Source organism: Bos indicus, chromosome 17, assembly GCF_029378745.1.
Source record: "Bos indicus isolate NIAB-ARS_2022 breed Sahiwal x Tharparkar chromosome 17, NIAB-ARS_B.indTharparkar_mat_pri_1.0, whole genome shotgun sequence".
Taxonomy (NCBI): domain Eukaryota; kingdom Metazoa; phylum Chordata; class Mammalia; order Artiodactyla; family Bovidae; genus Bos; species Bos indicus.
This window is the reverse complement of record NC_091776.1, coordinates 4442898-4466526: the sequence shown is the minus strand read 5'-3', so window position 1 is coordinate 4466526 and position 23629 is coordinate 4442898. Positions and strand designations below refer to the sequence as shown.

Below are 23629 nucleotides of genomic sequence, written 5' to 3'. Positions count from 1 at the left end.
TTGTAGTTTCAATTTCCATCTTCCAGATGGCTAATGGTGTTGAGCATCTTATGTGCTTACTTTTTAATATTGTTTATTTATCCTTGGCTGAGTCGGGCCCTAGTTGTGGCACGCAGGATCTCTGTTATAGCACGCGGGCTTCTCTCTAGCTGCGGGTTCATGGAACCATAGTTGCAGCAGGCAGCTTTATATACTTCAAGGCGTGTGGGGTCTTAGTTCCCTGGTGGTGGTGGTTTGGTCGCTAAGTCATGCCCAGCTCTTGAGACCCCATGGGCTGTAGCCCGCCAGACTCCTCTATTCACGGGATTCTCCAGGTAAGAATACTGGAGTGGGTTGCCATTCCCTTCTCCAGGGGATCTTCCCGACCTAGGAATCAAACCCCAGTCTTCTGCATTGCAGGCAGATTCTTTACGGACTGAGCTATAAGCTATAAACCCTTAGTTCTCTGACCAGGGATCAATCCCACGTCCCCTGCGTTGGAAGGCAGGTTCCTAACCCCTGGGACACCAGGGAAGTCCCGTTATGTGCTTATTGACCGTTCAACACTCTCTGTTGCTAGTGCCTGTTCAAATTTTTTGTCCAATTTTTTTATTGAGTTATTTGTTTTCTGATTATTGGGCTATAAGAGTCTTTATATGGTCTGGATACAAGTTCTTTGTCAGATAGAGTTGCTAATATTTTCTTCCAATCTGTGGTTTGTTTGCCTTTTAATTTTCTTAATGGTGTCTTTTAGAGACTAGATTTTCTTTTTTGGCTGCTCTTCACAGTTTGCAGGGGATCTTAGTTCCGTGATCAGAGATTGAACTTGAGCCACAGCAGTGAAAGTACAGAGTCCTAACCACTGGACCACCAAAGAATTCCCCAGAAGACCAGTTGTGTTTAAATTTTGATACAGTTCTATTTATCAGTTTTCCCCTGTTATTGTTTGTGCTTTTTGCTTTATAAGGCATTCAAATTACTGAATGAGATTTTCCTGGTATTAAAAATGCTCAGCAAACCTTCACCTATTTATTTTTTATATTTATATTTTTAACTTTTTGGAAAAATCCATATACATATGTATTTTTTATTTCAAATTTAGTTGTATTTACAACTACACTTTTACATTTAATTCTTCTTTGATTTCTCTACTCTTTTTTGGGTTTTCCTAAGTTAATTTAATTATTATACTTCTTTCTTTGTTGCTTCTTACAGAAGACTTTTATGAATGATCTAGCTCTGATTTTCAGTGCACTCTGTGTTCTTTTGAAAGATTGGATTAACATGGGTTATATTTTCTCCCTTTCCATTTCTTTTTTTTGTTAATTAATTTATTTTTTAATTAATTTATTTTAATTGGAAGCTAATTACTTTACAGTATTGTAGTGGTTTTTGCCGTACATTCACATGAGTCAGCCTTGGCTGTACATGTGTTCCCCGTCCTGAAACCCCCCACCACCTCCCTCCCCATCCCATCCCTCAGGGTCATCCCAGTGCAGCAGCCCTGAGCGCCCTGTCTCATGCATAGAATATTGTGATGGGTTTTGCCATACGGCGACATAAATCAACCACATGTATTTTAAAGTTTTACCTGTACAATGTTACATTTCTAACACTATTTCATAAAGTTGTGAGGCAGAAGGGAATAATGCTTTAGGGATCTCAGAACTGTGTGAGGCACAGCAGGGTCTCTGTGAACACGGACTACTGTCAGAGCGTTCAGTTACCTCCTTGTGACTGACAAAGCTACCGAAGATCTGCCAGCGAGCCCAGCCAAAGCCCGGGCAAGACCAGCTTCCTCAGGGGCCACCGCTGTGTCACAGGCCATTCCAGAGAGGGAGAAATGACTATGAATTGGGCCACGACCACCAAGTGGATGTCTAAAACACAATAATGAGGAACATGGGTATCTTTAAGCTTAAATTTTTTAAAATTAGAATTGCATAGTGTATAACTGATTCAGTGTACCGCAGAGGTTCAGTGGAACGCCAATAAGCTATACTTGGAGAAATGTACTCAGATTTCCTGCTATTAGGCAGAATTCTAGGGAGATGTTAGCTAAGCTTCCTACTTTTTGTAGTTTTTAAATGACTGATTTGCTTAATAATACATAGCTCTAGAAATAATCTGATAACAAGGTTAAAAATTACGGATAAAAATATGTGTGTGTATATTGAAAGGAAGGGGAAAGTATATATATTAGAAAAGACTTTGATGCTCGAAAGATTGAAGGCAAAGGAGAAGAGGGTTGCAGAGGATGAGATGGTTGGATGGCGTCATTAACCTCAATGGACGTGAGTTTGAGCAAGCTCTGGGAGATGGCGAAGGACAGGGTAGCTGACATGCTGCAGTCCATGGGGTCACAGACAGAGACAGCTGAAGTGACTTAGCCTCCTTTCAGTAATTTTAGAGGCTGGGAGTCAAACAGTCTGCAGTGTTTTTGTTTTGTTTTGTTTTTGTTTGGTGGTGGCTTTACAAATATCCTTAAAGTCATCTTGCTGCAAGTTAAGCCAATTTTCTTCCGATTTGTTCTCAGTGGAAATGGATAAGAACACATAAGCATCTCTGCTTTCAGCTAAGTAATTGCATGCTCCGCTCCTAAAATGTCCCCCCTGAATTTATTTTCCAATTCTTTTATTATCTTAGTTACTCTCTGCCAAGCTCCTCAACTATCTCCAAATTCCTCTTTGGATGCAGTCAGTCATCTAGTGAGGCCCTGGGGATAAGAGCATCATTCCCAGCGGCCCTGCTCCCCAGGCGTCCCAGCATCGCGGTGGTGGTGTAACCACAGTGCCGTGCTGACGGCTCACCGCATTTCTATAGCACCGTGTCCAGCACTGTATCTGTATGCTGAGAAGTGTGGAGGCTCTAAATTCCATCAAAGTCTCAATCTCTAAACATTTGGGGGTGGGGTGCAGAATGTCAAAAGTCATTTTTAAATGTAAACATCAAGGTCAAGCGGTTCCAACAGCATGTGGAACATGTGAAATGAAAAGTCAGCAAACTGTACCCCTCCACAGTCAGCCAAACCGCAGTGGCCCCGGACCGCTGGGTGCCAGGGCCTCTGGGCCTCTGCCCCTGTTATTTCCACTGCCAAGGATGCGCTTTCCAAAGACAGCCCGTGGCACCCTCCCTGAGCACATCCGGGTCTTCCCTCAGAGACCGCCTTCCCAGCAAGACCCCTCCCGATTGACCTAACTATAGCCCTCTTGTTCAGCCCAGTCCACTCCAACCCACCCTTGGGAATTCCAGGTCCTCCTCTTAGACTACTATATATTTCCTCGTAGCACTTAACAGACATGGTCTGTATTTTTAGTTGTCAATTCGTGTGTTTCTCTTCCCTAGTAGAAAGTAGTTTGTGTTATGTTGTGTTCACTGCTTTATTCCCCAGCTCTTAGAAGAGTTCCTGGCACAGAGAGATTCTCAATAAATAATCTTTGGATGAATAAATCTGTGAATACAAATAGAATTATTTGTGGTGAGAAAGAGTACTTGAACATGAAAACATATATAATGCTTTGTTGTGGTTCAGTCGCTCAGTCTTGTCCAACTTTTAGTGACCCCATGGACTGCAGCACACCAGGCCTCCCTGTCCATCACCAACTCCCGGAGTTTACCCAAACTCATGTCCATTGAGTTGGTGATACCATCCAACCGTCTCATCCTCTGGTGTCCCCTTCTCCTCCTGTGCTCAGTCTTTCCCAGCATCTTTTCCCTTTTCCCAGCAGACCCTTTCCCAGGGTCTTTTCCAATGAGTCCACTCTTCACATCAGGTAGCCAATATAGTAATGGAATTTCAGCTCCTGCATCAGTCCTTCCAATGAATATTCAGGATTGATTTCTTTTAGGATTGATCGGTTTGATTTCCATGCTGAGGGACTCTCAAGATTCTTCTCCAGCACAATTTGAAAGCATCAGTTCTTTGGTGCTTAGCCTTCTTTATGGTCCAGCTGTCACATTTGTACATGACTTCTGGAAAAATTAGCTTTGACTACATGGACCTTTGTCAGCAGTACTTATTAAGTGCTAAATACTGTTCTAAGTTATTCACAAATAAATCTCAGCTCTTCATGATGGCCGTATGAAGTAGGACTATCACTGTCCCCAGCCTGTTAATGAGGAGACAGGTGCCCCGCGCCCACAGCTGGGACACGGTGGCCTACCCCAGGTTCAGCACTCTCGAAAACCACCACGCTGCCTCTCTTAACTAAGTGACTGAGATATATCCAGCAGAAGCCCCAGACTGTGCGGATGTGGGCTGGGGCCAGCAACAGGGTGCTTTCTGGGCAAGGCTGTTGAGCATGGATGCTGGAGAAGAGGCAGTGGACCCCATCCAAGTGCTGGTGAGTTGGCGTAGGCAACTCAGAAGAGGAAAATAGAGGAAGGAAGGCTATGCACGTGAGAGCAGGGGTGTGGGGGACCCAGGCAGACATGGGGAGAAGGGCAGGCCTCAGGAGAGGCTGATGAGAAGCATCTAAAGGAGGTTTCAACTGCTGCCTAACTGGGACCCTTCACTCCAATTTGGAATCTAGCAGCAAATGGCCAGCATTGGGCTAATGGCTGAAGCAATGAGGGCTGGGGAAAGAAGTGTGGGCATGGCCTGAGCATGTGAGAGTAACCTGGAGGTTAGGCAGGGAGAGAGCGGGGGAAAGAAAGAGAAAACCCAGATCAGATCTGAGAAATTACCCTTCATGTTCCCTCATCGCTCCTCCAATCTTGCAATATCAGGTTAATTCATTAACTGAAAATCTTTTAAGAAGTGAATAAACAAACTGTGCTGTGTTCATATAATAGGACATCACAGCAATAAAAAAAGTATGAAATATTGATACCTAACAGAAGCAGAAGAGATTAAGAAGAGATAGCAGGAATACACAGAGCTATACCAAAAAAGTCTTAATGACCCAGATAACCACAATAGTGTGATCACTTACCTGTAGCCAGACATCCTGGAGTGTGAAGTCAAGTGGGCCTTAGGCATTACTACTAACAAAGCGAGTGGAGGTGATGGGATTCCTGCTTATTGTCACCCTGCTTATTTAATTTCTGTGCAGAATACATCATGTGAAATGCTGGGCTGGATGAATCACAAGCTGGAATCAAGATTACCAGGAGAAATATAAATAACCTCATATATGCAGATGATACCATTCAAATGGCAGAAAGTGAAGAGGAACTAAAGAGCCTCTTGATGAGAGTAAAAGAGGAGAGTGAAAAATCTGGCTTACAACTCAACATTAACAAAAACTAAGATCTCAGTGACCCTATATGCAAGGCACCAAAAAAGACACAGATGTAAAGAACAGACTTCTGGACCCTGTGGAAGGAGGCAAGGGTGGGATGATTTGAGAGAATAGCATTGAAACATGTATATTACCATGTGTAAAGTAGATCACCAGTGCAAGTTCAATGCATGGGGCAGGACACTCAAAACTGGTTCTCTGGGACAACGCAGAGGGATGGGGTGGGGAGGGAGGTGGGAGAGGAGTTCAGGATGGGGGACACATGTACACCCGTGGTTGATTCATGTCGATGTATGGCAAAAACCACCACAATATTGTAAAGTAATTATCTTCCAATTAAAATATGTAAATTAAAAACAAAAAAACTAAGATCATGGCATCCAGTCCAATCACTTCACAGCAAATAGAAGGAGGGGAAAGTGGAAGCAGGGACAAACTTTATTTTCTGGGCTCCAAAATCACTACAGACGGTGACTGTAGCCATGAAATTAAAAGACGCTTGGTCCTTAGAAGGAAAGTTATGATAAACCTAGACAGCATATTAAAAAGCAGAGATATTGCTTTGCTGACATAGGTCCCTATAGTCAAAGCTATGGTTTTTCCAGTAGTCATGTACAGGTGTGAGAGTTGGGCCACATAAAGTGCTGAGCATTGAAGAATTGATGTTTTCAAGTGTGGTGCTAGTGAAGACTCTTGAGAGTCCCTTGGACTGCAAGGAGATCAAACCAGTCAATCCTAAAAGAAATCAACCCTGACTATTCACTGGAAAGATTGATGCTGAAGCTGAAGCTCCCATACTTTGGCCACCTGATGCGAAGAGCCAACTGATTGGAAGATACTCTGATGCTGGGAAAGATTTAGGGTAAAAGGAGAAGGAGGCAGAGGATGATAAGGTTAGATAGCATCACTGACTCAATGGACATGAGTTTGAGCAAGCTCTGGGAGATAGCGGAGGACAGGGAAGCCTAACGTGCTGCAGTCCATGGTGTCACACGACTGAGCGACTGAACAACTATTGATACTCCCAACAACCCAGACGAACCTCAGAAAAATGCAGAACAAAAGAAGCTTCTGTGATCTGAATGTTTGTCTTCTCCCCTAGCCAATTCATATGTTGAAATCCTAATGCCCAATGTGATGATGATGTTAGGGCTGAGACTTTGCAGGGTGATTAAGTCATGAGAGTGGATTAGTGCTGATATAAAAGAGTTCCCTCAGACTTTCCTACCCCTTCCACCCCATATGGGTACAGCTAGACCTCCATGACCAGGAAGAGGGCCCTCACTCGACGCTGCTGCCTCCCTGATCTTGGACTTCCAGCCTCCAGAACTGAGGGAAATAAATGTCTGTTGTTTATAAGCCACTCAGTCTGTGGTATTGTGTTCCAGCATCCTGAGAGGACTAACACAGAAGCCAAACAGAAAAGTATGGTCTGTATGATGGCTGCTGCAGATAAGCAAATAAACCGATAGTAACAGAAAGTAGATCCATGGTTAGTTGGGCCTGGGGCTGGGGTGCAGGAAGGGGCAGGAAGATGGATTATGGAAGCTTTTGGAGGCAATGGAAATCTTCCTATCTTGATTGCGGTAACGATTTCACAGGTGCACATTTATGTCAAAACTATCAAAATAGACACAAGAAACTGGGGGTGTTCAAACCTGTAAATCTGTTGTTTGGGGTTGTTTTCTGAAGGCTTTTCCTAAGATTCAATAAATGATTTCTTTTCTTCTTTGTTTTTTTGTTTTTGTTTTTTAGTTTTGGATTTAAGTGGTAGAAACAATGTTGAGCTTCCCAAGTGGCACCAGAGGTAAAGAATCTGCCTGCAGTGCAGGGGACTTAAGAGACATGGTTCGATCCCTGTGTGGAGAAGACCCCCTGGAGGAGGGCATGGCAACCCACTCCAGTATTCTTGCCTGGAGAATCTCATGGACAGAAGAGCCTGGTGGGCTACAGTCCATGGGGTCGCAAAGAGTCAGACACGACTGCAGTACTTAGCACACGTGCACGCAGGCCCACAGAAACATCTTTGCGCAGCACGTTTCCCCTTGTAGAGGGTTGACGACACTTGCCCCTGAATCCCTTTCCGATATGAGGAACCCTCCCTGACCCTGGAGATATATTCACTTGGAACCTCAAATATGACTTTGGAACTTCCCTGGTGATCCAGTGGCTAAGACTTCATGCTCCCAGTGGAGAGGGCCAGGGTTCCATCCCTGGTTAGGGAACCAGACCCTGTGTGCCACAGCTAAGACCTGGCACAGCCAAATAAATGTACAAGTATGTAAATACATACATAAATATTTTAATATGACCTTATTTGGAATAAGGGTCTTTGTAGCTACTATTAAGGTAAAGATATCAAAATGCAATCACTGTGGATTAGGGCCCACCCTAAATCCAATAACACGTGGTCTTAAAAAGACATCAAAGGAGGAGACGAGGGGAAGGCAATGTGAAGACAGAGGCAGAGATTGGCGTGACGTGGCTGCAAGCCAAGAGCTGCTGGCACCCACCACAAGGTGGAGAGGCACGGTACAGATTCTCGCCAAGCCTCCAGAAGAAAGCAACCCTGTCAACACCTTGGTTTTGGACTTCAGGCCTCCAGAACTGTAAAATAATAAATTTGTCTTGTTTCACACTTATAGAAATGTGTTGTAACAGCCCTAGAATGTTAGTGCAGAGCCCCTAGGTATTTTTATTCCTTACTATCCTTAGTTTAGTTCTAACGCTATATCTTATTTCTCTCTTTTGGTGGGGTTTTTTTTTTTTTTTTTTTTTGGCCTGTGGTGCGCAGCTTGTGGGATCTTAGTTCCCCATCAGGGATTATGGCGCCAGGGCACCAAGTCCTAATCACCAGACTGCCAGAGAACTACCCTCCCTCCCACCCATATCTTATTTCTGCTGTTTGTTTTTCCTTCTCTGAATTAGTGCTGTTAGAACTTTATTTTCTTAGCATTTGGCTGCTTGTACTAGAGAGTTATTCATTAACCTCTCTAACCTTCAGTTTCCTTGTCTGGGAAATGACTGTGAGTTCCTGCTGCCTGGGGCTGGCTGGGAGGATTGAATGAGTTAATGCATATGTATGTTCTTGTAACAGCACCTGGCATACAGCAGATGCTGTGCACATACTGCTCCTCATTATGAAGTTCTGCTCCTATTTTTTAACACATGCTTTGTCTGCACCAGGTCTTAGCTGTGGTCTGCAGGATCTCTTAGTTGCAACATATGAGATCTAGTTCCCTGACTGGGGACCGAACCCAGGACCCTGAACTGGGCGCACGGAGTCTTAGTCACTGGACCACCCTCTGTTCCTGCTTCCAAAGGGACGGGTCAGCTTGTAGTTTCCTTACAATTAGTGATACATTTGCCTCCATTATGTGGGTTATTGGTGAAAACACTGCACTATTCCTAGAAGGACCTTTCCTTATGGGCCCTGGGATTAACTCTGAGCTAGGTTTTCAGTGAGTCCCCTCCTGATCTTCACCTTTGTGGTATCAAAAGTTGCCATGATTTAGCTCAGTGGACTGGGTGATGGCAAATGGACCCAAGGCCATTGCTTGGTACACCATATAAGTTGATTTACTGGTCATTTCCACAGCTAGAGTCTAACTTCATGCATTATTTTGCAAATATGAGCCATTTGGCATTTGGGGACAGAGCAAAAGACTATATGAGGCTTGTAACAATCCACCAGCATGATAGGAAAAATAAAGTTCATTCATGTTGATGTGTGGTCAGCAGGGCCCTCTTAATGGCCTAACTTCATATGAACTGTCCTTAATCCTTACAATTGCTGTCTTTCTCAGAGAAATACAAATAATTCATATACAATAATAAATATGGAATATCTACATATTAGTCATAAACTGCTTCACCTGCAAAGAACAAATGTATCTGAGGATGATGAAAGTTTAGTGAAATGTGTTTAGAATTTTTACCTCTTTGACAAGTTGTGGGCAGACCAAAGAATGAATGATTTTTGTCCGTAATTGACAATGCATTGAGGAACAGCTAAGCAGAACAAAATCAAAAGCCTTGTCAAGTCACGAAAAGATTTTAATTCTCATTCCTTCTCTCTGCAAAGTCCTTCAGTGTCAGTGATGGGTAGACCTTCAGCTTCTCCTCTTTATTAAGCCATGTTATTATTGACTATGCCAAAGCCTTTGACTGTGTGGATCACAATAAACTGTGGAAAATTCTGAAAGAGATGGGAATACAAGACCACCTGATTGCCTCTTGAGAAATTTGTATGCAGGTCAGGAAGCAACAGTTAGAACTGGACATGGAACAACAGACTGGTCCCAAATAGGAAAAGAAGTACGTCAAGGCTGTATATTGTCACCCTGCTTATTTAACTTATATGCAGAGTACATCATGAGAAACACTGGACTGGAAGAAACACAAGCTGGAATCAAGATTGCCGGGAGAAATATCAATAACCTCAGATATGCAGATGACACCACCCTTACGGCAGAAAGCAAAGAGGAACTAAAAAGCCTCTTGATGAAAGTGAAAGAGGAGAATGAAAAAGTTGGCTTAAAGCTCAACATTCAGAAAATGAAGATCATGGCATCCGGTCCCATCACTTCATGGGAAATAGATGGGGAAACAGTGGAAACAGTGTCAGACTTTATTTTTTTGGGGCTCCAAAATCTCTACAGATGGTGACTGCAGCCATGAAATTAAAAGACGCTTATTCCTTGGAAGGAAAGTTATGACCAACCTAGATAGCATATTCAAAAGCAGAGACATTACTTTACCAACTAAGGTTCGTCTAGTCAAGGCTATGGTTTTCCTGTGGTCATGTATGGATGTGAGAGTTGGACTGTGAAGAAGGCTGAGCGCCGAAGAATTGATGCTTTTGAACTGTGGTGTTGGAGAAGACTCTTGAGAGTCCCTTGGACTGCAAGGAGATCCAACCAGTCCATTCTGAAGGAGATCAGCCCTGGGATTTCTTTGGAAGGAGTGATGCTAAAGCTGAAGCTCCAGTACTTTGGCCACCTCATGCGAAGAGTTGACTCATTGGAAAAGACTCTGATGCTGGGAGGGATTGGGGGCAGGAGGAGAAGTGGACGACAGAGGATGAGATGGCTGGATGGCATCACTGACTCGATGGACGTGAGTCTGAGTGAACTCCAGGAGTTGGTGATGGACAGGGAAGCCTGGCGTGCTGCAATTCATGGAGTCGCAAAGAGTTGGACACGACTGAGCGACTGATCTGATCTGATCTGATTAATACCTATTCACCACTTTATTTCCAGAAAAAAGAAAGTAAAGGATTTAGTCTTAGAAGTTTATAATTTCCAGAATCTTCTGAGAAAACTTAAGGGATCTGACCATTCATCCATATTTTATCCAAAGGATCTCTGTTTTGACTACTCAGTTCCATTAACTATATGCTGTCCTAACATGAGAATCTAATATTATATGTGCATTAAAAAAATATATATCAGGACTTCCTAGGTGGTCCAGTGACTGAGACTCTGTGCTTCCCCCCGCCCCGCCCTACCCCGCCCCATCCCTGGTGGGAGACGTTCTACATGCCATGTGGTACAGTCAAGAAAAAGAAAATCAGTAGACTGTTGAGTAGTTTTCCCTCAGTACAGTGCTTTTTGGCAGCTCAAGAGCTTGATAAGGAGGGCGCTGGGGGATGTTGAACTAAGTCAGTGATGTGGGGCCTCAGCTCTTCGGAGGGTTGGGTGACACGCTCTCTGCTTGTGCGTAATTGAAGCTTCAGGTTGCCAAGAGGCGGATGACTAAGGGGCAGCTGTTTTGGATCAAGGGTAAAGTTTTGATTGGATGATGAGCATTCTCAAAGGGTATATAGCAATTTTCTGAATTGCATAATCAAGTGATTTAAAATGTAGAAAGTAGTGATGTCATCTCCCCCTCTTTTGAAAGAACATACATCTCTCTCTGTAATTATTTTGTGTTTAATAACAGCAGTAGGCCAGTGCCAAGGGACATGGGGGTCAGGAAAGACCAGGCCTCAGTGGGATGTGGGGCCGTGTGCTCAAGGGTCTTCAGTCCTGTGTGGTTTTCTTGGACAAAATTCCTGGCAAAATTTTCTTTCTAGGTTGTCAGAGCCTAGTGCTTCTCCTTGTTCTCAGTTCATTTCCTGTTCCAAGAGGCTTACCTGTGTTAAAAACAACTGAGTCTGAATATAGTCCTTCCCAAATTATAACTTGTGAATTGCCGTCTTCTTTATTGGTGTTTAACAAACTATATGAAGAAAGAAATAGTAGACTCTTGGAGAATGTTGTATATGTGCTATAGGTCATTACACTTGGAGTTTACAGAGAGTAGGAATTATTATGTCTGTTAATTTATATATAGAGAGAGAATTTGAGATCTGCTCAGTAAAGGTTAAACTGGGACTGGTTTCTTAATTTTGCGTGTGTGGCATAGTAGAAGGAATGCTGGACTAGGAGTTAAGAAACTTGACTCCTAGCCCTGGTTTTGCTGCTATTTTGCTATGTAACTGAGCACGTCACTTAATTTTGCAGGGCATCAGATTTCCCATCACAAATATAAGGGTATCTGATCAGATTACTTAGAAAATCCCTCTGTGTCTAAAGTTATGTGGTTGTTTTCTGAAAATGAAACTTTCTGAGTAAGTCTTTGACAATTTTATTTCTTTCCCTGGTTTGTGTCTTTATCCCACTAGAAAGAGAGCCACCCCACCTTTTTTTTTTTTTTTAATGTCTAAAATGCTTCTTAGTAAATTTAAGTCGTTTATATATTTTCCCTTGTGCATTGTGAATGGATTCTGCTCCTTACCTCTGCTCAGGGAGCAGCTGGCAGAAGAGGAAGAGCCTGCTCCAGTGCCTACGGGCGGGGTGACTTTGGGAAGGCAGTTAACTCTGATTCTCAGTTTCTATCTCCATAATATGGGAATAATCGTTCCTACCACCTCCACTCCCGGTGGTTCTGAGGAGTAAATGAGATCAAGCGAGAGATGACCTGGCAGGTTGCCGCCGTTTACACAATATTCCTTGTCTCACCCTGCCTGCCATGTTCCTTTCCCTACTGGATGATCCTGCTCTTTCTCAGCTTTAATAGAGAAGGTGCAAATTGGTCTCCTGGTACTCACTGCCCCACAGTATCCAGTGCTTAACACATAGTGAACAATGCACAAATAATGATTGAATAAATTGAATAAATCTTTAAAAAAAATCTTCAGTATACTCATGGGATGACGTTTCAAGGAAGCCTCCTATTGAACCCAGAAGAAACTATAAAAAGTAAAATGAAACATAAAATTAGCCATCTAAAGTGAACAGTTTAGTGGCGTATAATATATCTGCAGTTGAACAACTACTATCTCTATCTGGAAGAAGGAAATGGCACCCCACTCCAGTGCTCTGGCCTGGAGAATTCCATGGATGGAGGAGCCTGGTGGGCTACAGTCCACTGGGTCGCAAAGAGTCAGACACAACCGAGCAACTTCACTTTCTTTCTTTCTATAGTTGCTTTTGGAGAGGGAAATGGCAACCCACTCCAGTGTTCTTGCCTGGAGAAGCCTATCGACAGTGGAGACTGGTGGACTACAGTCCATACAGTTTCAGTCGGACACAGCTGAAGTGACAGCACACACACGCACACACACACACACACACACACACACAGGCATGGGTGTGTAGGTTGTGTCTACCTCGGAACTGCTCAGCGGCCCCATGGACTGCAGCCTTCCAGGCTCCTCCATCCATGGGATCTTCCAGGCAAGAGTACTGGAGTGGGGTGCCATTGCCTTCTCCACATAAACCCTGCTGCTGCTGCTGCTGCTAAGTTGCTTCAGTCGTGTCCGACTCTGTGCGACCCCATAGACGGCAGCCCACCAGGCTAAGAGTCGGACACGACTGAGTGACTTCACTTTCACTTTTACTTTCATGCATTGGAGAAGGAAATGGTGACCCACTCCAGTGTTCTTGCCTGGAGAATCCCAGGGACGGGGGAGCCTGGTGGGCTGCCGTCTATGGGGTCGCACAGAGTCGGACACGACTAAAGCGACTAAGCAGCAGCAAGCACTGGGAATGTAAAATGGCTCAGCTACTGTGGAAAACAGGCCTACAGTTCTTCAAAACGTCAAACATAAAACTACCATGTGACCTGGCAATTCCACTCCTGGGTGTATAGCCAAGAGAACCGAAAACAGGTACTCAAACAAATACGTGTATACTTATGTTCATAGCAACGTTATTCACAGGTAGTCGCAAGGCAGTGGCACCCCACTCCAGTACTCTTGCCTGGAAAATCCCAACATTCCCACTAGCAGTGTGCAAAGGTTCCAGTTTCTCCTTATCCTCCTCCACACTTGTTTTTGCTTTTTTTTTTAATAGCCATCCTAATGGTTGTGAATCAAATCCCTTATGATTATACAGTAGAAGTAAGAAATAGATTTAAGGGACTAGATCTGATAGATAGAGTCCCTGATGAACTATGGATGGAGGTTCGTGACATTGTACAGGAGACAGGGATCAAGACCATCCCCATGGAAAAGAAATGCAAAAAAGCAAAATGGCTGTCTGAGGAGGCCTTACAAATAGCTGTGAAAAGATGAGAAGTGAAAAGCAGAGGAGAAAAGGAAAGATATATGGATCTGAATGCAGAGTTCCAAAGAATAGCAAGGAGAGATAAGAAAGCCTTCCTCAGTGATCAATGCAAAGAAATAGAGGAAAACGATAGAATGGGAAAGACTAGAGATCTCTTCAAGAAAATTAGAGATTCCAAGGGAACATTTCATGCAAAGATGGGCTCAATAAAGGACAGAAATGGTATGGACCTAACGGAAGCAGAAGATATTAAGAACAGGTGGCAAGAATACACAGAAGAACTGTACAAAAAAAGAGCTTCACAACCCAGATAATCATGATGGTGTGATCACTCACCTAGAGCCAGACATCCTGGAATGTGAAGTCAAGTGAGCCTTAGAAAGCATCACTACGAACAAAGCTAGTGGAGGTGATGGAATTCCAGATGAGCTATTTCAAATCCTGAAAGATGATGCTGTGAAAGTGCTGCACTCAATATGCCAGCAAATTCGGAAAACTCAGCAGTGGCCACAGGACTGGAAAAGGTCAGTTTTCATTACAATCCTAAAGAAAGGCAATGTCAAAGAATGCTCAGACTACTGCACAATTGCATTCATCTCACATGCTAGCAAAGTAATGCTCAAAATTCTCCAAGCCAGACTTCAACAGTACGTGAACTGTGAACTTCCAGATGTTCAAGCTGGTTTTAGAAAAGGCAGAGGAACCAGAGATCAAATTGCCAACACCCACTAGATCATGGAAGAAGCAAGAGAGTTCCAGAAAAACATCTATTTCTGCTTTATTGACTATGCCAAAGCTTTTGACTGTGTGGATCACAATAAACTGTGGAAAATTCTGAAAGAGATGGGAATACCAGCTAACATGCCTCTTGAGAAACCTATATGCAGGTCAGGAAGCAATAGTTAGAACTGGACATGCAACAACAGACTGGTTCCAAATAGGAAAAGGAGTACGTCAAGGCTGTATATTGTCACCCTGCTTATTTAACTTATACGCAAAGTATATCATGAGAAATGCTGGGCTGGAAGAAGCACAAGCTGGAATCAAGATTGCTGGGAGAAATATCAATAACCTCAGATATGCAGATGACACCACCCTTATGGCAGAAAGTGAAGAGGAACTCAAAAGCCTCTTGATGAAAGTGAAAGAGGAGAATGAAAAAGTTGGCTTAAAGCTCAACATTCAGAAAACGAAGATCATGGCATCCGGTCCCATCACTTCATGGGAAATAGATGGGGAAACAGTGGAAACAGTGTCAGACTTTATTTTTGGGGGCTCCAAAATCACTGCAGATGGTGACTGCAGCCATGAAATTAAAAGACGCTTACTCCTTGGAAGGAAAGTTATGACCAACCTAGGTAGCATACTCAAAAGCAGAGACATTACTTTGCCAACAAAGGTCCATCTAGTCAAGGCTATGGTTTTTCCAGTGGCCATGTATGGATGTGAGAGTTTGACTGTGAAGAAAGCTGAGAGCTGAAGAATTGATGCTTTTGAACTGTGGTGTTGGAGAAGACTCTTGAGAGTCCCTTGGACTGCAAGGAGATCCAACCAGTTCATTCTAAAGGAGATCTGTCCTGGGTGTTCTTTGGAAGGACTGATGCTGAAGCTGAAACTCCAATACTTTGGCCACCTCATGCGAAGAGTTGACTCATTGGAAAAGACTCTGATGCTGGGAGGGATTGGGGGCAGGAGGAGAAGGGGACAGCAGAGGATGAGATGGCTGGATGGCATCACCAACTCAATGAACATGAGTTTGAGTGAACTCTGGGAGTTGGTGATGGACAGGGAGGCCTGGCGTGCTGCGATTCATGGGGTCGCAAGGAATTGGACACAACTGAGCGACTGAATTGAACTGAACTGAATGGTTGTGAAGTGGTACCTCTTTTTGTTTTGATTTGAATTTCCCTAATGGCTAATGATGTTGAGCATCTTTCATGTGCTGGTTGGCCATTGGTATATCATTTTTGAAGAAATCTCTATACAAGAACTTTGCTCATTTTTAAATCGGGCTATTTCTATTTTTGTTGTTTAATTATAGGAGGTCATTATATATTCTGCATACTAGACCTTATCAGATATATGATGTTGATATATTTCTCCTGTGGGTTATCTTTTCACTTTCTTGATGATAGAATTGATGCACAGAGGTTTTTTAATATTGATGAAGTCAAATTTATCTATTTTTCCTTTTTTTCATACTTTTGGTGTTCTGAAGTTTTTCATAATTTTGGTGTTTTTATGACAGGGTCTTGATTAGTATTAAAGGAAAACTAGATCTTTTCCAGAAGGTAACCTTTACTTTAAAATCCAGAGCCATGCAAATACAGATATAAGAAGCTCCTTTATAATCAGTGGAAGAACAGAAGGACCCGAAGCAGCCTCAAAGCACTACTTAGATGAATACCAGAGGAGTCTCCGGAGAAGGCAATGGCACCCCACTCCAGTACTCTTGCCTGGAAAATCCCATGGATGGAGGAGCCTGGTGGGCTGCAGTCCATGGGGTCGCTGAGGGTCGGACACGACTGAGCAACTTCCCTTTCACTTTTCACTTTCATGCATTGGAGAAGGAAATGGCAACCCACTCCAGTGTTCTTGCCTGGAGAATCCCAGGGACAGGGGAGGCTGGTGGGCTGCTGTCTATGGGGTTGCACAGAGTTGGACACGACTGAAGTGACTTAGCAGGGGAGTCTCACTTAAGTGAGTTGCACTTCAGTTTAAGGAGTCTCACTTCCCAGGTGGCGCTAGTGGTAAGGAACCTGCCTGCAATGCAGGACACACAGGTTGGATCCCTGGGTTGGGAAGACCCCCCTGGAGAAGGAAATGGCAATCCGTTCCAGTATTCTTGCCTAGAGAATCCCACGGACAGAGGAGCCTGGCAGTCTACAGTCCATGGGGTCGAAAGAGTCAGACAGGACTGAGCGATTTAGCACGAATGCACGCACCAGAGGAGTCTGACTTTAATATAATTAAACATCAGTGGCAGAATCATAAATATTTTTAAACTACCATAGATCAGAAAGGACAGTGTCTTTGGATTATTCTTTTTATAATCAAAATCAGAAAAGCCCAATACAAAATTTGTGGAAATGCTTATATTTCAATATTTTTCTGTTTCTCTGCTAGTGAATTTTGATAGCTGTTTTGCTTCCTTTATAAATAAGAGAACTATTCCCAATTTTAAAGACTGTGCTTTTCTCAAAGATTTTATGCCTGTAATTTACACAATACCACAAATCAGCCAAATAGCTCTTAACCTTCTTCTTACTTCAGTGTATTATTTAGAAATTTTATTTTAAAAAGCCATAATTTATTTTCTGGTTCTTGGTTATTGTCATAGGGTTTTGACAGTTTAAGCTGGCCTAGTAGCTTTGCAAGTAGGATTTAGTTAAGTTCAGAAGAGAGAAAAAAGCCATTGCCTTTGCCTTCTCCCCTATACACTGAGTTAACTCCTGTTTTATGTGTGCAGGTATGATCAGATTGTGAGTATTTTTTTTAACATGAGGCATTTATATTTGGGGAATAAAATATGCCCACTTCTCTGAGTTCTGAAGACAAACCAATCAAATCAAGCATTTTTTCTGTAAATGTAGTAAGTACTTATCTGATATTCTATTTAAAAAGATAAACATGTAATAAAAGCATCTTCCTTGGACTTTGTTCCTTTCCTTTGTTGTTTGATTGAAAAAGTCCTTTCTACCCCAGTGAATACTATATTTATTAAGCCCGGGAGACCAGAGATGGTTAATGCAACACGAACGTCTGTGACTTCTAAAAATTTGCATTATTTTGTGTGAGGCATCAAACTCCTCCTTGAAAATGATCTTCTGTGAGCAGTGATTAAACTTTTCAACTCGGACCCCTTTCATGCTGCGGGGCTGGCCCTTCTTATTCGGCGTTCCTCGCTCTCTGTCTCCCCTTCTTCAAAATGAAACACGATATCCTCAGCCAACAGAGCCCAGAGAGGCTGGTCATTGGCGCCCATTGTCCCCTGATGCCGCAGCCCCGCCCCCTTGGCTGGCGCTGACAAGCTGTTTATATTTTTCTAAGGGCCACCCTTTAACTCGGCGGCCTGATGACTATAATGGGCCCGATTGTCTGTGGGCTGCAGAGCGCCGAGGCCCCACATCCAAGGAGGCTGGGGCCCGTCTCTGATGCACCGGAGAGGCGGATATGGAATACCGGTAAGGGCGCTTCTAAGGGCGCGGGGATGCCTTTTCTGGGCTCACAGGTGGCTCCTGGGCACTGTTTTGGAGAAACGAGTCGTGATCGAGTTGCTAGCTTTTTCCTGGTTTTAATTTTCTGCCTGCTCAAGACGGAAGGAACAGATTGGATTTCTGGATTTGCTGACGAAACTCACAGGGATCCCTGTGGACCCAGGCAAGAACCGAGCAGGGAAGCAAAAATCCAGGGAGAGACGCACGCAAGCGGGTTTGACACCAAAGCCACACGGAAGAGGCAAAGCGCGGGGCTGCCTCGGTGATGCCGTGAGATTCAAGGGCTGTTTTCTCTTCTGACTTAGCTGTTCGCAGCCAGAATTCAGCTCTGCCACTATGGATTTCTGTAAGCCAGCTGTTGGCCAGTGTAACTCGGTCAGCCCCCTTTGAATGCGTCTGGGATCTGCTGGGGTTTTCAAAGGGCGAACCGTGGTAATCTTGTGTGCCATAAATAGTTCTATATAGAAACGTGAGAACGGTTTAGAGCTGCAGGCTGTAAAGTTTTTACTGCCCCATTAAGGTGTTCAGAGGGTACTAAGGCAGCGGCAGTGGGGCTTGGGAATGAGGGAAAGCCTGGGGCGATGAGAGCATTTGTCCGTGACTAGCCGAGAGAGAAACCCGAGAGAGAAACCCGGGGGGCCTGAGGACCTCACGTGAGAGGCGGGAGCGAGCCCTGAAAGGGGCTGCGCCAGCCCTCCTGGGGTTCTGTCTGGTTTCCGCGTGAGTGAGGGAGGGCGGAGAACCCTCAGGCATCCGCCTCTGGTCCCGGATTGCCGCATCGTGGATGCCCCCCGCCCCGCTCAGGCGGAGCAAGGCACCTCGCCTCGGGCAGAGGGCCACAGGGGGCAAGCCGGGAGGAGGTGCGCAGTTACTGGGCTGCAGGCAAGGGCCAGGGGCTGGGCCGTCTAAAGCCCTGGGAATTGCTTCAAGAATTCCCGCCTCCTGCTGAACAGAAACTCACTATGGCAGCTTTGATGGGAGGCTTTTGTCTCTTTGCCTTTCACAGGAGCCTCACGGTGCAAAGTCAGTGAACCCAGTCTCTGCTTGATATGTACTGGGAGCCTGAAAAGGGGAAGGGGTATGGGTCAATTTTTAGACAAAACAAAGGGTGAATTATGGGGCTTTAATGCATCTAGTGCTTTATAAATCTCCCCACCTCACCTAATCCCCGGCCTCAGTACTTATTATCCAGACACAGCATGTTTAAAACCAACATGATGTAGGGCTCCTGGAAGACTTAAATCAGATGCAAACTTTTTTTTTTTAATGAAGCTGACCCAGAGCATCATGAGTGTTTCAGCACAGTGTGTGAAGACACCTGGTGATTTCCAAACGCCCAGGCTCTCCTTCCATGGTCTGGGTGCCTGAGGAAGGGGCGAGTTGCCCCGTGGGTGCTCTCATCCAGAAACAGAGCTTCTGGCCCTGCCAGTGCTGCCCCAGAGATGTGGGGCTCACAGGTGTGAATTACCCTGTCCTGCCTCAGGCCTCCCAAATCCTGGCTTCCTTCAGGTCATCGTATTCTCCTGTTTCTACCCCACAAGCACCCCCGGGGGATGGTGAGAGAGGAAGAACCAGGAGGAGGTGGTGAGAGCCCGGGGTGAATTCCAGGAGATCCCATGTAAACAAACAGCCTCTGCCTGCCTTCTTTTATCAGAATGGTGGGCACGCCAGACTCTGGAAATCTCAGACACAGCATCATTTTTAGGTACAGAATTTATGCTTATGATAAAAATAGAAGATTTACAATACAGAGTAGTATTCCTCTCTGTATGTGTGTTAGCCGCTCAGTCATGTCCGACTCTTTGCAACGCCATAGACTGTAGCCCACCAGGCTCCTCTGTCCCTGGAATTCTCCAGGCAAGAATACTGGACTAGGTAGCCATTCCCTTCTCCAGGGGATCTTGCCGACCCAGGGATCAAACCTGAGTCTCCTGTATTGCAGGCAGATTCGTTATCATCTGAGCCACCAGGGAAGCCTTCTAGAGCTTTTCAATACTGAGGGCTATTATGAAACCAAAGAAACAAGCCTGTGTGGATGAAATACTATGATGATGACAAAGTCTAACAGAAATAGTACCTATCATTTGTTGAGCACTTACTATGTGCCAGGCCTTTTCGCGCATTATCTCACTCAGTCCTCCCTAATCCCTTTGAAGTACAGTTCTCATTTTACAAAGAAAGAAACTGGGGCACAGAGAGGTTAAGTAACTGGCCCAAAGTCACACAGCTTATTAGTGACCTGAAATGTGAATCATTCGGAAGGTACATAGCACATCACCTTGTGTTATGAAGTGAGGAGTTTCTGTGGAATAGAGCTGGCATTCATATTCACAGTTTTTCAAGAATCCATCACTGCAACCAAAATGTGACCTCCTGTGGGAACGTAATTGGTGGCTGGGAAAGAAAGCCAAGAACCACTTCCTTTAAATGAGCGAGAGCACCAAAGAACAGCAGCCTTGTCCAGCGAGCCAAGTGCCAGGGAGGGCCAGCTGTGGGGCTGGGGGCCCTTGGGCCTGGCCCTGCCCCACCACAGTGGGCCTGTGCTGTGTGGCACTGCACCCTGCGAGGAATGACACAGCAGAGGAGCCAAAGAACACAGCTGAGTCAGACACGCCTGGTTCCAGCCTGTGATAGAAACATGTGCGAGGCCCAGTGGAGATTGGAAGAAGCACCTTTAGCCAGACTGGGGACATCGGTGAAGGCTTTGTAGAGAGGGGGGATTCTAGAAGGAAGTCTTGAAGAATGAGAAGAGTGGGTCAAGCGGGCATGGAGGGAAGGGTGCCTAGCGCCAGCAGTTTCTGATGTGGTCGGTCAGTGGTGGGTCTTGTGGGCAGCTGTGTACCAGGGTTGGAAGCAACCGAGTCAAAGGGATCAACATGTGCCAAGGCCCAGAGTCAGAGAACAACTAAACAGCTTGTTCAGTCTGGTTGAAACCTGGCGTGTGAGTGAACAAGTGGTCCTGGATGAGACAAAGCTGATAGAAAATGAAGCCAAAGAAAACTGTTCCGTAAGCGGCAAGATCTTGACAACTGTTTTATCAGGGTGATGGATGTGTAGGGATCCATCATCTACTTCTGTGTTTGTTTACATTTTTACTAATAACTTTTGTAAAAAGGAGGCTAGCCCATAGATGCACCAAGACCAGAACATAGCTCAAACAGAGCAGAACTTGATCCAGGTCTCCTGGTGTGTGGTGACTGCTGGAGACCTCGCCGAGTCACTGGACTTCTCTAGTTCTCCTTCTGTTCATCTGAAAATGGGAGTAATAACGTCCACCTCACTGGGCTCTTGTGGGGATTGAAAAGATAGACCATACAGACATCCCTCCATAGAATGTCATGGGATCATCCCTTTTCCCACTCATCCATTCTGACTGAGGTTCCTAGATGATGCTGTAGAGAGTTCCAAACAGAGAACCTCAAAATAGTCTGAAAGTTACAGAAGCAAGAACATGCGAGGCAAAGTCCGAGCTGGAAGCAAGTCTGGGGCTAGGTGAGTGGCCTGAGAAACATCCACACCACAGACATGTGAGTTTAGGAAAGTTAGCTCTGCAGGTGGCTGAAGAACAGGAAACCCCATGACCTTGGCTGTCCAAGGCCTCCCTACCTAAAGCATGGAGCCCCATTTGATTTGCGTTTATAAGCCCTTGCATTTCATGTAGTTTCTGTCTAAATTTTTAAGTGAGGTGCCACTCCCACCATCACTCACACTTAATGAGCATGCGGTTTGGTCATCCTGGATATTAAAGTGTCCCAAGGAGAGAGAGGGAAAGGGAATCAGAACAGTAGACTGAGATTTCATCCCCTGGGGAGCCCCTGGGAGCCATTTAGATAAGCATCATCTCATCTCAAGCCACACCTGGGAACACAACCCCTTATCACACTGGCAGTCTCCTTTCAAGGACAGCGTTTCCTGGTATGTAAGTGTTTAGCAACCAGGTGTGTTCTGGTACTGTTCCTGAGGAGTTGACTCTGAGGGAACAGCACGTGTCACGTTGGTTGTGCAGAATGGAAAGTCCCTCGAACTGTGGACTCTACAGAAACCACAAGAAGCAGAGGGCCAACCTCTGACTTCACAAACACCAGAGATGCTTCTTGACACCAGCCTCTGTAACTAAGGTGACAAGTGCTGTCCATCTTTAATGGGTGTGTAGGAGGAAGATATTTAAGTCTGCAGCATCCTCAAAGCCTTGGTATAAGCCTGGACAGGGCAGGCCGTGTCCAGTGTGCGTTTTTTGAGGTGTCAGGCAGCTAAGTCTATCCTCACTGAGATTCCTCCAGGGGCCCTCCAAAGACAGAGTTCTCACTGCATGCTTTTGCCCCACTCCGACTTCTTCTGCTCCAGAGGGGTAAAACTGAGTTCATGCTGAACTTTGAAGCAGTAAGTTGGCCTCAGAACTACGTGCCATGAGGAGCACTCATGTGTTTAAAGTGAAGTCACTCAGTCGTGTCTGACTCTTTGTGACCCCATGGGCAGTAGCCTGCACCAGGCTCCTCCGTCCATGGGATTTTCTAGGCAAGAGTACTGGAGTGGGTTGCCATTTCCTTCTCCAGGGAATCTTCCCGACCCAGGGATCGAACCCAGGTCTCCTGCATTGTAGACAGACGCTTTACCATCTGAGCCACCAGGGAAGTCCTACTCATGTGTTTACCAAGGTCATTTCAAGTCAGTATAGTTTCCTTGGTTGCAGCACTGGGTGATTTCATTTTAACAACAGGAACTTTAAGCAGACTCTTGCTGAGGCGCCTCTGTCCGCACAAGTCCTGTGAAATGTGCAAGGCAGCTCCTTCCAGGGTCCTGGAGGGTTCCAGGGACACCGGGACTATCTCCCAGTTTCTGGGAATGCCCAGCAGAGTTGAATCCCTTTGCTGTGTCACTGACACACAGGTTCTTCCGCTGTGGACCAAGGGACAAGAACCAGGGCCCTGGAATACAGGAGTCTTGCCCCATGCTCATCACCGCTGGATGATTCTATTATCTTAAGAGCATTTTTATTTTTTTTAGAACTTGACATATCCGATTTATTTCTCATACCAGCATTATTCTGTGGCAAAAGTACATGATATTACTGCGATGGGTTTTTTTAAAAATTTTAATTGGAGGCCAATTACTTTACAATATTATGGTGGTTTTTGCCATACATTCACATGAATCACCCATCCTGACCCTCCCTCCCCCGTATATTAAGAGCATTTTTTAACAGAAAATAGCAGCCATCAGTGATTTCGTAGAAATGTGGCCCATTTCAGGATACCCTCAGGGAGGCTAGCCATTGTCTTCTGATAGTCTCTGTGACCTGGGAACGCAGGGGGTAAAGCATAAATCTTAATTAATACTGGACCATTAGGAAAAGAAAATGGAAAGGCTCTTGGAAGGTCGCTGCTGCTGGTGCTGCTGCTGCTAAGTCACGTCAGTCGTGTCTGACTCTGTGTGACCCTATAGACGGCAGCAGTGACCCTAAAAAGCCCCCAAGGCCGTGCTGGAACTTGGCAAGGAAAGGCAGGGGCAGCCCGAGGAAAGCAGTGATCTTCCCATTCTCAGCCCAGGCACTGGAGCAGCGCCGGAGGGGGCCTGGGCCGGGCCCAGCTCCCCCCATCCAGGTGGGCCCGGACATTCAGGGAACGCCGGCCTCCTTGCC

General features: G+C 45.1%; 1 protein-coding gene across 4 annotated transcripts in view; it reads left to right on the top strand.

The window, feature by feature from the left end:
* Positions 1–23629, top strand: part of TRIM2 (tripartite motif containing 2) — a 186734-nt gene that overhangs the window by 41032 nt on the left and 122073 nt on the right. Inside the window, exon 1 of one of the 4 annotated variants that reach the window (XM_019977429.2) lies at positions 17809–17958. The exons of 1 other annotated variant lie outside the window; for it this stretch is intronic. In XM_019977429.2, coding sequence (XP_019832988.1) covers positions 17929–17958 — 30 coding nt within the window. In that variant the 5' untranslated portion in view covers positions 17809–17928. Of the gene's footprint in view, positions 1–17808; positions 17959–23629 lie in introns of those variants that run through there. 2 more of the 4 variants (XM_019977428.2, XM_019977431.2) reach the window with 2 other exon arrangements.